A 15549-nucleotide genomic window follows, 5' to 3' on the forward strand; every position below is an offset into this window, starting at 1 on the left:
TGCCCCTCCCCACACCAATGACAATGACTTAAACTGATCTAGCCCTTTAATATAATGAAGCGCCCCAAGTTGTTTCACAGGAGCATTACAAAATAAAGTATGGCACTTAAGCATTATCAGGAGATATTAAGTTAAAGACCAAAAACTTGGTCTAAGAGGTAGGTTTTAAGGAGCATTTCAAGGGAGAACAGAGTGTGGGGAGATTTAGGGAGGGAATTCCAGATCTCGGACCCAAGCCGTGGAAGACATGGCCACCAATGGTGGAGAGATTGCAACCGAGGAGGCACAAGAGGCAAGAATTGGAGAGATACCAAAACTATATTTGTTATCCAGCCTCAGTGGAATTTAGGGATCCAAGTGCTTCTGTTTTTGCTGTATCTTCGTTTTTCTGCCGTGTATTTTACCATGATGTGGAGATGCCGGCATTGGACTGGGGTGAGCACAGTATAGACCATGCAGACTCTGCGACAATGGATGAACGGACATCGCGCGACAATCGCCAGGCAGGAATGTTCCCTTCCAGTCGGAAAAACTTCAGCAGTCAAGGGCATTCAGCCTCTGACAAGCAAAATCACCGAGCAGAAAGTTATAGCCAAGTTCCGCACACATTAGTACGCCCTCAACCGGGACCTGGGATTCATGTTGCATTACATTCATCCCCCACCTTCTGGCCTGGGTTTGCAAATCTTATCAACTGTCTGGGCTTGAGACAATTCACACCTCTTTAACCTGGGATTACCCCATCTCTGGATCTGTAAAGACTTAATTACCTGCAAATGCTCGCATTCAACGCATTGTCTTGCATCTTTGACTTTGTTTATATATATGTTTCTGGAACATACCTCTCCATTCACCTGAGGAAGGAGCAGTGCTCCAAAAGCTAGTGTTTGAAACAAACCTGTTGGACTTTAACCTGGTGTTGTAAGACTTCTTACTGTGTATTTTACAGGAATCTGTCTCTGTCAATTCCTCCGGTCTCAAATGACATTTGATAATGCTTGTGTGAAGTTCTTTGAGACAATTTACGATATTAAAGGTGATATATAAAAGAAGATTGTTGTAGATTATTACTTCTGTGCTGCTGAAAAAAGAGACATACTGCTGAAGCTTTTTTATCTTCCACTCATCAGATCAGACACAAAAATGCTAATTTTAAAGGGAGCTACAACTTAAATTGAATAAGCAAAGGATTATGATAAGTTGGTGAATAGATGCTGTTTGAGGCATTGCCATAGAGAAAGCATCTGGGAACGACTGTCCACTATGCTTTTTTTTAATTCAAAAAAGGTGCAGTGCCTGGACATATTCCTTTTGCCCGCAGAGGACCAGTGTGTATGAATATATGTAGCTCCTGGCAGGCATAGGTAGGCCACATTGCGAGCCTGACCAATCACCTTAAATGGGTTATTTGTGTGATACTTAGCACACTCGAGATTGTTCAGCAAGTCCTGTTCAATTGTGGAAAAACCAATTTTATCAGTCAGGCTCTCAATGTGGTTCATTTACACTTGCTAGAAACAATATATATTTATACGCAGGATCCTGCCCTCTGCAGGCAAAAGGAACATACCCAGGCATTGCATCTTTTTTTGAATTAAACTAAAGCATGGTGGACATTAATTTCCTCGAGCATTGTCCATAGTAATACCTCTACCAATCAGAGTTGATTTGCCAATCAGCAGCTGTTTCTCATGGAGTATTAATTGTTGCTCCCTTTGAAATTTGGCATTCTTGTGTCTGTCCTGATGACTGCAAGATGAAAACCTTTGACAGCTTATTTCCATTTTGCAACAATACTCAAATTATGTACAACCAAGCTACCAGAATTATTACTTCTGTGAAGAATGAAAGGAATTGTTATATTTTATAGTTGTTGCAGTAATGTCGTTGAAAAATCTGGGAAATATACATACAAACAATATGTCTGCTAAAGCTGTATTTAAGGTATTATAAAAGTGAGGTAATACTTGATTTTGCAAGGGGAGTGTTCTGCTGATGGATTTGAGAAAGCTTTACTTGTTTACAGATTGTTTACAGATTGTTTCTATATTCCTGGGTATGTGCGAGTTTTTACAGGGGTTCCCTATGAGTGTCTCAGTATTTCCAGAGGTTTCCTGGGAACCTGTCAGTATTTACAGGGGTCTCCACGAGTGTGACAGTATTTACAGGGGGACCCTGGGAGTGTGCCAATATTTACAAGGGTTTCTTTTTTTTAAATAAATTTAGATTACCCAATTATTTTTTCCAATTAAGGGGCAATTTAGCGTGGCCAATCCACCTACTCTGCACATTTTTGGGTTGTGGGGGCGAAACCCACGCAGACACGGGGAGAATGTGCAAACTCCACATGGACAGTGACCCAGAGCCAGGATCGAACCTGGGACCTCAGCGCCGTGAGGCAGCTATGCTAACCACTCTGTCACCATGCTGCCCTCTTTACAAGGGTTTCTTGGAGCGTATTCAGCATTCGCAGTGTGTCCTCAGGGGTGTGCTCGTATTTACAGGGATTCCATGGGCGTGTGTCAGTGTTTACAGGGGGTCCTCAGGAGTGTGTCAATATTTACAGGGGGTTTTGGGAACGTTGCAGTGTTTACAGAGAGTCCAACAAAGCAAAGTTTGGATCCTCTGAGGGAAATGCGCATCCAAATACACAACTTTAATTTTTTAACAACATAAAAGGTGAGTATTGACATTGAGAGTTACTGGATCAGGATTATCGGTTTCCTGCTCAAAGCACTGTGTGATCTTGAATTATGCGATTCATTTCTACACGAAAGATTGTTGATTAAAATCCTGGGCCTTTGTACATTGAAACCTACGGACACACGAGTGAAACTTTAAAGCAAGATCTCATCATTGATAAAACTCGAGATCAAAAGCAAGGAGCACGTCAGTGGTAGAAACTGAATGGCCCTTGCTTTCTAAAGTACTAATTGCAGGCCGTTTAAAGAAGGATCAAAGTCAGCAGGCAAATTGTTAATGTACAGCTGACGTATTTCTGAATAATTTTCCATGTCTAAAGAAGCTGAGATATCAGCCTTTGTAGAAATGTAACAGATGTTTGTCATTACCAGACGAGATACCTCGGTCTTGTCTGGTTAATTAGCATCCCTTTGAGTGGTTCCATGCAGTGATCCAGTTGCCTGGCGATTGTTGCTGTGAGTTATGCAAGATGCCAAGTGATGAGAATTAATATGGAGGTTCGCGTGACTGATGCATTCACGCATCAGATGATTTCCCCTTTCTCCCCAAGTACATTATCATCTTCATATTGCTCCACTCTCTCCATCCTGGCTGCAGATTTTGATCATTCGCCTTGCAGAGCTGACGGTTAATCTCTATGCGGGTGGCGACATTTGTGGCTTGCTGTGTTGCTAACTTGGAGTCTGCTTTGCAGGGGGAGCTGACCAGACACAACAGGAGGTGTTTGAGGAAGCGAATGATGACAGCGAGACGAGGGTAAGATTGCTTCATAAAAAAGTAACACGAGGCTTCAGAGAGGTTTGAAGTGCACGTTGGAATATACTACACAATGTTTATTAGCTCAGATTTTTCAGTCACAGTTACGGCAAAGCTCATGGTGTTCATTACTTGTTTGTGAACATTATAAAACATTACATCAACTTTAGCAAAGGGGTGGACCTGCTGTTAAAAACAGAACTCTAAAAGTAATTGTAAGACCTGCGCTTCACCATTTTGCAAAAAAAGGCACCTCACAGACTGCCTCATCATTGAAGTTCTTCGAATGGTATGACTTTGTTCCGTTTATGTGGTGGACACAAACTAAGCCCATCACAGAAAGTCTGTTTCCAGCCTAATGTATCTTTGAATCTGATAGATTTTAGTCAACTTTCTGGCAGTGAAAATCAGTATCGAGTCTTCCTAATTCAGGTTTTAATTGTGATAGAATTTTAAAAAACAACTTTGGGATGGATTCTCCGTTTCTGAGCCTAAGCGTTGACTCCAACGTAGAATTTGTGGACTTTTACAACAGAAAAACGGCGCCGCACCTGGACCAATCCCACTACCGTTGAGGCGCTTGCATCGGTGCCATGTGGAACACACTCAATTCCGTGGATTCAGGGGTCTGTGCTGGGGCCACAACTTTTTACAATATACATGAATGATCTGGAAGAAGGTACTGAAGGCACTGTTGCTAAGTTTGCAGATAATACAAAGATCTGTAGAGGGACAGGTAGTATTGAGGAAGCAAGGGGGCTGCAGAAGGACTTGGACAAGCTAAGAGAGTGGGCAATGAAGTGGCAAATGAAATACAATGTGGAAAAGTGTGAAGTTATGCACTTTGGAAGGAGGAATCTAGGCATAGACTATTTTCTAAATGGGGAAATACTTCAGAAAGCAAGGGAGTCCTTGTTCACGATTCTCTTAAGGTTAATGTGCAGGTTCAGTCGGCATTTATGAAGGCAAATGCAATGTTAGCATTCATGTCAAGAGGACTAGAATACAAGAGCAGGGATGTACTTTTGAGGCTGTATAAGGCTCTGGTCAGACCCCATTTGGAGTATTGTGAGCAATTTTGGGCCCATATCTAAGGAAGGATGTGCTGGCCTTGGAAATGGTCCCGAGGAGGTTCACAAGAATGATCCCTGGAATGAAGAGCTTGTCGTATGAGGAACGTTTGAGGACTCTGGGTCTGTACTCATTGGAGTTTAGAAGGATGAGGGGGGATCTTACTGAAACGTACAAGATACTGTGAGGCCTGGATAGAGTGGATGTGGAGAGGATGTTTCCATTTGTAGGAAAAACTAGAACCAGAGGACACCATCTCAGATTAATGGGGCGATCCTTTAAAACAAAGATGAGGAGGAATTTCTTCAGCCAGAGGGTGGTGAATCTGTGGAACTCTTTGCCGCAGAAGGCTGTGGAGGCCAATTCACTGAGTGTCTTTAAGACAGAGATAGATAGGTTTTTGATTAATAAGGGGATCAGGGGTTATGGGGAGAAGGCAGGAGAATGGGGATGAGAACATATCAGCCATGATTGAATGGCAGAGCAGACTCGATGGGCCAAGTGGCCTAATTCTGCTCCTACGTCTTATGGTCTTATGATTCCACTGAAAAATCGTGCGAGATATGCCGGGTTCGTGATTGACACTCGGGAGGCTGACAAGCTACAGCCGCACATACACATTACAATCCCCACATACACTTAACTAAGCCAAAAAGATGGTACTGGTGGGTGCTCGAGTACGCCCATAGTTGATGGGTCATCTGAGGCAGAGGGCACCCAGGGGGGTACCCTGGGGTGACACCTATACGAGCCGTGGCACCAGGTTCAAAGTGGGCTGTTAGCAGTGTGCGCAGCTGCATGGCTGCCTTACCGTCTGTGAAAATGGTGCTCCGTGTGCGTCCACCCTGATCCACAGTCCACCTCCTGGCCACCCCCTACTATACCCCCCCAGCCCTGGCAGAAGTCCCCCGGCCAGCGGCACAACTGTCAGCACACTATGGCCACGTTGGACGCTTTCTGTACCACCTCTCTACCCCTTAGCAGCCGTCACGTCGGTTTTTAAAATCACAAGTGAACCACGTAATCGGGAACTCGGCCCATCGGAGGCGGAGAATCACGGAGGCCCTGGAGAGTACCGGATTGGTCCTGCTAATGCTATACAAATGGTGCCTAATGTACGTGCAAAGTGAAACGCATTGATGCGGTTTTCAAGGTGATGGAGAATCAAGATTTGGCCTCAAATCGCCGCCTACCGCAATTTTGGCGTCAGAAGCTATTCTCCGCCAAATCACATTTCCCAATTTTGGTGTCCGCTAACGGAGAATCCCGCCCTTAATTTATCCTTTCACAGGATGCGGGCACCACTGTCTGGGTCAACATTTATTACCCATCCCTAATTTCTCTTGAGAAGGTGGTGGTGTTACCTTCTTCAACAGCTTTAGTCCATGTGGTATAGGCATACCCACAGTGCTTAGGAGGGAAGTTCCAGGAATTTGACCTAGTGACAGGGAAAGAAGGGCGATATATTTCCAAGTCAGAATGGTGTATGGCTTGGAGGGGAATTTGCAGGTGGTGGTAAGACCATGGATCTACTTCCTTTGTCTTTCTTGGTGGTAGCGGTCACGGGTTTGTAAAGTGCTGTTGAAGGAACTTGGGTGAGTTACTGCAGTGCGTTTAGTAAATGGTACACATGGCTGCCACTGTGGATTGGTGGTGAAGGGAGTGATTTTTGAAGATGTTGGAAGGGGTGCCAGTCAAACGGGCTGCTTTATCCTGGATAGTGTCGAGCTTCTTGAGTGTTGTTGGAACTGGACTGATTGAGGCAATTGGAGAGTATTCCAATACACTCATGACTTGTGCCTTGTAGATGGTGGACATGCTTTGGTGTTAGGAGATGAGTTACTCAATGCAGTATTCCCAGTCTCTGACCTGCTCTGTTACCTACAGTTTTTATATGACTGATCCAGTTCAATTTCTGGTCAAAGGTAATCCCAGGATGTTGATAGTGGGGGATTCAGCAATGGTAACACCACTCTGTCAAGGACCAATGGTTAAATCCTCTCTTGATGGTGAAGGTGAGCCTAGCGTTCGTGTGACGCGAATGTTACTTGCCAACTATCAGCTCAAGCCTGAATGTTGCCATGCTTTTCTGAATATGGACATGGACTGTTTTAATGGAGTTGCAAATGGTGATGAACATTGTACAATCTTCAGTGAACACCCCCATTTAAGACCTTATGATGGGCAGGATTCTCTGGCCCCCCCAGCCGGGTGTCTCTCAGTGGTGCACTGATTGCTGGTGGCGGGATTCACTACTCCCGCCACTTGTCAATAGGATTTCCCATTGAAGTCACCCCACACCACTGGCATATCCGCAAGTCGGGGTGTGCTGCCAGTGGGAAAAGTGAATCACTATGGCTGGAAAATTCTGGCCGATATAGGGCATGTCATTGACGAAACAACTGAAGATGAGTGGGCAAAGAAGTGGCAGACGGAATACAATGTCGAAAAGTGTCTTTTGAAGGAGAAATGGAGGCATAGACTATTTTTTAAATGGGAAGATGCTTAAGAAATCTGAAGCACAATGGGACTTGGGAGTCCTTGTTCACGATTCTCTTAAGGTTAACGTGCAGGTTCAGTCGGCAGTTAGGGAGGCAAATGCAATGTTAGCATTCATGTCAAGAGGGCTAGAATACAAGACCATGGATGTACTTCTGAGGTTATACAAGGCTCTGGTCAGACCCTATTTGGAGCATTGTGAGCAGTTTTGGGCCCCATATCTAAGGAATGAGGTGCTGGCCTTGGAAAGGGTCCAGAGGTGGTTCACAAGAATGATCCCTGAAATGAAGAGCTTGTCATATGAGGAACGGTTGAGGACTCTGGGTCTGTACTCGTGGAGTTTAGCAGGATGAGGGGGGATCTTATTAAAACTTGCAGGCTACTGCGTGGCCTGGATAGAGTGGACGTGGAGAGAATGTTTTCACTTGTAGGAAAAACTAGAACCAGAGGACACAATCTCAGACTAGAGGAATGATCCTTTAAAACAGAGATGAGGAGGAATTTCTTCAGCCAGAGGGTGGTGAATCTGTTGACCTCTTTGCCGCAGAAGGCCGTGGAGGCCAAATCACTGAGTGTCTTTAAGACAGAGATAGGTGGGTTCTTGATTAATAAGGGGATCGGGGTTATGGGGAAAAGGCAGGAGAATGGGGACGAGAAAATATCAGCCATGATTGAATGGCAGAGCAGACTCGATGGGCCGAGTGGCCTAATTCTGCTCCTATGTCTTATGGTCTTATGGTTTTATGGGCCTAGAAATAAAATACGAATTTAAAATATGGGAGGGAATTTTCTCATTTTTTGATTAATTGTAGCTGAGGTGGGAAAAGCGGGGAGTAGCCCACAGGCTGCACTGCTGGCTTTTCCCACCATAGTGTTTGACACATAAACAAAAAAAAAATCAGGAGGCGAGTCCCACGACATCATGCCGGTGGGGTGGGCCTCCCACCAATCTCAGCTCTTGACAGATTGTGATGCCCAGTGTGAAAAGGATAAAAATAGAATAGAGGAACCCCCTCCCACCACAGAACCCATCCCCGACCACCACGAACACCCCTTCACCACAAAATCCCCCACCCCGCACCACGGAACCCAACCCCCCATTCGTTAATGGGCTGGCACCAGTGCCATGTGGAACTAGAGCAATACCAATGAAAAATGGTGTCCAATTCTCCCGGGTTGAGATTGGCATTCGAGAGGCTGACAAGCTGCAGATGCATTTCAGCACTCCAATCCCCCCACACACACACACTCATTCCAGCCAACAATATGGCAACCAAAAGAATGGCACTCTGTTTCGCAAATTTGAAGCTCGAGACCCTGCTGGTGCCATGGAGGAGAGGCGGGGCATCCTTTTCCCCGGGGTGGGAAGGAGGCTGCCATCCGCCGCCGTACACCGGGCCTGGGTGCTGGTGGCAGGGGCCATGAGAGCCGTGGGTCCCACCAACAGGACCGGCCAATAGTGCCAGAAAAAGCTGCATGACCTCCTCAGGTCAGCTAGGGTGAGTAGCCAGCACCATGCTCCTGGCGCCAACCCTTGCCCCACACACCCAACTACTCCCCCCCCCCCCCCCCCCCCCCCCCCACCCGGATGGCGACCAAACCTCACACGCCGGTAGTCTGCTCCCACCCCATCCTGCACCATATGCCAGCACCCATTCTGCCTGCTATGGCGTGGTGCCCTGTTCACAAAGGCCAGCCCTTGTGCTGGCCGCATCCGACTGCCTAACGTGTGCATTTTCTGTTGCCCCCCCCCCCCCCCCCCCCCCACCCCTGCAGGAGGAGACAGGGTACAACCACAGGGAGAGAAAGAAGACTGGAGGGGGCCTGCCGACCTGCATCTCCTAACCATCGCGGAGTAGCGGGCACTGAACCTGGTTGGTGGGCCCGGAGGGAGGGCAGTCTCTGAGGCGGAAGTCAGCATCAGGAACCAAGATATCCCTATGGCACGCGGTGCACAACCCCCACACTATCCAAGCACCCCCACCATCCCATCTCCCCACCATCCCAAATTCCACACACCACCACCCCAACCGGCAATCCAACATGCGTCGTGTCTTGTGTCTTTGGAGTTTGCACATTCCCCCTGTCGCAGCCAATGGTTTCTCCCGTTTCTTTCGCCCTTAACTGCTGGGGAACCAAGCGTAAGATCCCTCTGATTGGAACAGCCAGAAACGTTTGGCTAGAGAATTAAAATGTGGTCAACAGGTAGGTTTTAGAAAGCATCTTAAAGGTGAGTGGGATAGGGCAGCCTGGTGGCGCAGTGATTAGCACTGCTGCCCTCATGGCGTTGAGGACCAGATTCGATCCTGGCCCCAGGTTACTGTCCATGTGGAATTTGCACATTCTCCCCGTGTCTGCGTGGGTCTCACCCCCACAACCCAAAGATGTGCAGGTTAGGTAGATTGACCACGCTAAATTGCCCCTTAATTGGAAAAAAAATAATTGGGCACTCTAAATTTATTTTAAAAATAATGTCTTGGTTCTTGCTCACCTGATGACGAGGCCCTTCTGGTGTTCCCCTGTCACAACCCCAGGGCATGCAGCGACGCAGCACCAGACAGCGGCGCGAGCCCACCAAATGCCAGCCCGCAACACCCCCGGAACACCAGCCCAGGGCAACATCGACTTTCCATCACAGCTGTCTCCAACACCCTCCACCATCCCACAGACACTCAACTCGGTTGGGCATTTTAGTGAAGAGGCTCTATCTGGTGCTCACCACACACATGCAGCGGTACATTAGGTGGAGGTAGGAACTCCCGAGGGGACAGAGGGTGGCCCGACCCCAGGGACGGTCTGAAGCTTCTGGAAAGGGCAGTCCCATCGATGCTGGAGATACAGACACAGAGCCGGGGTTTACACAAGGGGGTGTCAGCAGCCATCCAGTGCCTGCAGGCGGAATTGGAGAAGTCCAACTGCCTGCAGGGGCAGGAGGCAGTGCCGACCATGCGTGCCACCGAGGTGAACATTGCAAGGGTGGCATCCGTGGTGGAGGCCTTGGCAGGGAAGATATCGGCCATGAGCCAGGATGTCCAAGGCCTGGCGCACTCTGTGGCCGAGGTACAAGACAGGGCTGCCCTGTCACAGGCAGCTATGTACCAGGGCCACATGGACACTGCAGCGGCACTCCAATGCTTGGCCCAGTCAGAACTGGTCATTGCTGCGTGCATCAACAGCACTGCCCAGGCACTGGCTGACTTGCGCCATTCATAGCGGAACCTGGCACAATCACTGAGTGACATGGCGCAGTCCCAGAGAGAGGTGGCACAGTCCCAGTGGGGGGTGGCCAAGCCCCTGGTTGAGACGAGAGCGGGCTTCCAGGAATGGCAAGCTCCTGGAGCTTGCTTTGGCAGTCCCAAGGAGTAGCCAGGGGGGCCATTGGGCGTCCTGAGGGAGGAGGAGGTGATGGGGCCCGTGCTGGTGACCCCTGCAGGAGAGGTGTTAGAACACCACAGCGCTTCAAATTCCTCTCTTCCCCCACCCCCACTGTTCTTGTTGCATCCGATGAGCAGCTTGCAGAACAGGGTGGCAGCCCGACACCTGGGATACCCGCGAGACTAACGAGCCCGTCCAGGCCCGGTCGCCAAAAGGGACCCAGGTCACAGGGCAGGAATCGCAGCAGGCCACCGCCAACCCTGATGTACATCCTGGGGATCAACCCAGAGGTAGCGTTGGGGCCCATAAGGCCCTAAAGTTTGACACCAGTTAAGTTGGCACGGGTGCAGCATACAGGATATCATTAGTGGCTAGGGCACACACACCTGTAGATACATGTCACCTGTTCACAATAAAAACCTATTCACAAATGTTTCAATCTGCCTCGGTGCTCTGTCAGAAGGGTGTGAGGGATGGGCTGGGCTGGCTGCAGAGGGGGCGAGGAGGGATGTGAGACCTTTGGAGATGGGCATGGGCCATGGCCCCCAGGTCAGCCACCGTGCACTGCCCCACCTCCATCCCTTGCCACCCCACCACCCCCTGCACCCTGTCCCCACCTCCGCCACCCCAAGGGACAGGTGGAAATGTGTGATGGAATGGCCAATTGCATGCAGGGATCAACCAGGTAGACGGCGGAAAGTGCGACCATGGGCAGGAGTCAGACATTGTCAAACGATGCGGAGCATCAGAACTCATCGCAGAGCAGGTTGTCATCATGTTCCATCCCATGGACCAGACCTGCTGTTACTGCCAACCCAGAGCCCACACCCCATAGTGAGGCAGGTAGGAATCACGGAGAGGGTTGCAGGAGGGATGGGGGAGGTGTTTGGTGCAGGGAGGGTAGCCATGGGAGGGGCTGATCGGCTCGGGGTAGGAGGGTTTGTGGGGGTGGGACGGGGTAATTCATGCCGATGTCTGCCCGTCCACTAGTTGGTGAACCAGGAGGTGATTAGAGCAACCTGTGCCCACCGGCCCTGGCACACACATGTGGGGCCACCTTTACCTGCCCGAGCCCCATGCCAAGCCCATCCTGGCCCTCCCCCGCATCCTCCACATTGGACAAGGCCTTGGGTTCATCCCCCTCCTCCAGCATGTTGCCCCTGTGCTGCGCAATATTGAGGAGGATGCAGCTGGCCAACACGATATGGGAGCCTCTCCTAGCGCTATACTGAAGAGTCCCTCCAGACACCTGAAGAGCAACTTCAGGATGCCGATCCACCGCTTGATCGTGGCCCTGGCCTCGGCATGGGTGTCATTGTAGCGAGTTTCCTTGTCGGTCTGTGGCCTCTGGATAGGCGTCATCAGCCTTGACAGCAGCAGATAACCCTTGTTGCCCAGGAACCAACCCATCTCCCGGAGATGTGCCTCAAAAGTGTCAGGACCATTGAGTGTACCAGGATGAATGTGTCGTGCACACTGCCTGGTTATCGAGCACAAACGTGCATGATGCGCATCTTATGGTCACACACCAGCTGCACATTTATCGAGTGGAAACCCTTTGAGTTTGTGAAGACCACCCCCTCCTGTGCCGTGGCTTGTAGGATGTCATACGTCCTGTCGATCACCTGCTGAACCTGGGACATCCCCTCGATGGCAGCAAACCCTGCTGCGCGGGCATCTTGGTGGGCTCAGACTACATTGAAGTTGAGGTATTGTGCCGACCGGGCATATCGGGCCTCCGTGAAGGCGCAGATAAACCTGTGCACCAAGGTCTGTGAGACCCTGATATGTCCCCACTTGACGCCTGGAACAATCCCTGTGGTGAAAATGTTCAGGTGACCGTCAAGGTGACGGGTGTCCTTCCCCATATCCCCGCAGTTCCAGGTGCGCCATGATCCGGCAGCTATGCCGTATGGTCTCTCTGCTCAGCTGGAGTCTTTGAGGGTATCCGGTCCGGCAGGTCCCCAAACTACAGGCCCTGCCGGTACACACGAGGGCTAATGCGGCGCCTCCTTCCCACCTCCCCATCGGCCTGCTGGGCAGCCATCCTCACTGGCTGGCTCCTGTTCCTCTGGGGCAAGCTCCAATGCTGCAGGACCCTCCCCAAGCAGCTCCAACTCGTACAGCCACACTGCAGCCCCCAGGGATGCGGCGGCAAGGCAGACGGCGGGGGGGGGGGGGGGGGGGGGGCATCCATACGGCCGGTGTCACTCTATACAATCACAGGCCATGCTAGGCGGCCAGTGGGGTGTGCAGCTAGGTGCCTCCTTGCAGGCCATGGCAATGGCAGTCTATGCCTGGACACCCCAGTCCTGGGCATCACCCCGACACCACAGCCCATCGCCTGATCACCCCCCCCCCCCCATCCCCCTGCTACTCCACTTGGCCCTGAGAGATGCCCCTTCCCCCCTCCTACCAGCCATCCATGCCAGCGACAGGACCAGAAGCCCATGGTCGGGCCTCTGAGAACATGACCTACCTCTGCTCTCTCCCTCAGCAGCCACTACACCACTTTCCCATTTTTTAAAACCACAAGTGAACCTTGCTGTTGGTAATTCCTCCTGGCGAGGCGGAGAATACCGGGACGAGCTCGTTAATTGAACCTGCGGCGTAGAATGCATTCACGTCGCTGTCGAGGTACCGGAGCCTGATATTCCGTCAGATGCCCCGCACTGGCCTTGATTTTCGGCTGAGGAGCAATTCTCCACCATTTGTGTTTCCCGATTCTGGCGTCGGCCATCAGAGAATCCGCCCATGGTCTGCATAACTAAACAGATGCAAATAGGGATCCCAACTTTTAAAACCACAATTCCCGTCATTGGCAGGGGACAATCGAGGTGGGATATCCTGCCGGGGGTAAAAGCCATTTTGGGATTCCCGCTCGATTCTCCATCCCCTCTGCCATTTCTGCCCCCCAAAAACAGGGGGGGGGGAAACTCCCTCCCCCCCCCCCCCCCCCCCCCCCCCCCCCAATGAACTCTTCTTTTTCTTGTCTCACTTTTTTGATCTCTCAGCCCCATTTTGCTTTCACACTCTTTATTGATTTTTCTGTACCCAATTGCTGTGGGACTGGAGCCACATATAGGTCCACATTGGGTAAGCTTTCCTTCCCTCAAGGTCGGCAATTGATTTTTTTAACAATAATCTAACAGTTGAATGGTTGCTTTTATTGGATTCAAATTCTCCAAGTGGCAGTGAGATTTGAAGCCATGGGACTGGATTCTTCACATCCCCGGAGAATGGTCATTTACGAGGAAATCGGGAATGGCGATCAACGCGGCGCGGCTAGGGGGCCATTGACAGAGCCCCCCCCCCCCCCCCCGCGCGATTCTCCACGGAAAACTGGCCGAGTTCTAACCACATATCGGCTGTCAAGAACTTCGGGTGGCGGCTGCGGACTCAGTCTGCGGTCGCCCTGGTGGGGGGGCGGGGGGATCGATCACCGGGGGGCCTGCTGGACGGCCAGGGGAGCGATCGGGCGGCACTGATCCATCGGCGCGTGCGTTCTCGGGGGGGGCCTACATTTTGGATGATGGTCCGTGGCCCGAGTCCGCCATTGCACACGTTGTGGCCGCTGCAGGCGGGGCCCCGTATTCGCAGACAGCTGCGAGAACCACGCCGGGGCCCTGCCAGCCCCCTGCAGTTAGGAGAATCGCTCAGGACTTTCTGAAGGAAAGTTAAGAGTGAAACGCCAGCATTTTTATGCTGGTGTGGGGACATAGCTCCACCTTTGGAGAATCCAGCCCATGTTCTTTGGATTACTAGTCCAGTAACATAATTCTTAACAACCCGTGTTTATGTAGCCCTTTCAATGGAATAAAATGTCCCAAGATGCTTTCCAAGAGCTTTATGGAACAAGATTTGATACTGGGCCACATGAGGAGCTATTTGGGCAGTAGGCCAAAAGCTCGATCAAATCGGTGGGATTTAAGGAGGGTCCTAAAAGGAGGGAAACAAAGGAAGAACGGTAGAGAGGTTCAGGGAGAAAATTCCAGAACCTGGGCCCAGGCATCTGAAGGTACAGCCACCAATGTTGGAGAAGCTGACATTGGGATTGTGCAAGATGTCAGAATCAGCAGAATGCAGAGATCTGTTTGGAAATACAGGAGGAAACATGAACTATCCAGAGTTATGTTATATACTTGGTGGATATTTTTTCCAGCATTCTTTTTCTGAATCCCTTTCCTTTCCAGTTTGAGATCTGAATAAATAGAATATCGAGGGGCATGTTTCACTGTCAACATCCTTGTAAACAGTGGGTCTCTTAGCACCTGATTAATTTGCTCAGTTGCTTATTCTTGTTTTGCTGCTGCAATTTGATGATGTTTTCTGGGTTGTTATGGATAGGATGACTAACCGAATTTCACAAGGAGATGAGTAAGTAATGGCAGGCTGGCTTTTCCAAATCCGGGTCAGAGAAAGAAAGAATTGCATATGTATAAGGCGGGATTCTCCGGAAACGGCGTGATGGCCCAACACCGGCATCAAAAACAGTGCAAACCACTTCGGCGTCGGGCCGACCGGAAGTAGCGGAATCCTCCACATTTCCAGGGGCTAGGTGGACACTGGAGGGGTTGCCGCTGCATCAGCATGCGCCAAAGGGCCGGCATGATCCCGCGGATACGCCAAAGGTCCATCGTGATCCCGCGCATGCGCCAAAGGGCCGGCGTGATCCCGCGCATGCGCCAAAGGGCCGGCGTGATCCCACGCATGCGCCAAAGGGCCGGCGTGATCCCGCGCATGCGCCAAAGGGCCGGCGTGATCCCGCGGATGCACCAAAGGGCCGGCATGATCCCGCGGATGCACCAAAGGGCCGATGTGATCCCGCGGATGCGCGGAACCGCCAGCGTATTCTGGTGCATGCGCAGTGGGGTGGCTTCTCCGCGCCGGCCGTGGTGGAGTCCTATAGGGGCTGGCGCGGAAGGAAGGAGTGCCCCCACGGCACAGGGCCGCCCGCATATCGGTGGGCCCCGATCCTGGGCCTGGCCACCGTGTACCGGGGGGCACCCCCCACCCCCCCGGGGTCGGATCCCCCTGCACCCCCCCGGGAACCGCCCCAGCTGACTTACCTCCCAGGTCTGGCCAAAAACCAACGGCCACTTGGCCCATCGGGGCCCGGAGAATTGCAGGGGGGCCGCAGCCCAC

General features: G+C 50.9%; 1 protein-coding gene across 1 annotated transcript in view; it reads left to right on the plus strand.

Annotated features, from left to right (window-relative positions):
• mrvi1 (murine retrovirus integration site 1 homolog) overlaps nucleotides 1-15549 on the plus strand; it is a 270208-nt gene that overhangs the window by 21496 nt on the left and 233163 nt on the right. Inside the window, exon 4 of the mRNA XM_038806059.1 lies at nucleotides 3398-3459. Within this exon, the coding sequence (XP_038661987.1) occupies nucleotides 3398-3459 (62 nt within the window). The remainder of the gene's footprint in view (nucleotides 1-3397; nucleotides 3460-15549) is intronic.

This window comes from Scyliorhinus canicula, chromosome 9 (genome assembly GCF_902713615.1).
Source record: "Scyliorhinus canicula chromosome 9, sScyCan1.1, whole genome shotgun sequence".
In the NCBI taxonomy this organism is placed as follows: Eukaryota; Metazoa; Chordata; class Chondrichthyes; order Carcharhiniformes; family Scyliorhinidae; genus Scyliorhinus; species Scyliorhinus canicula.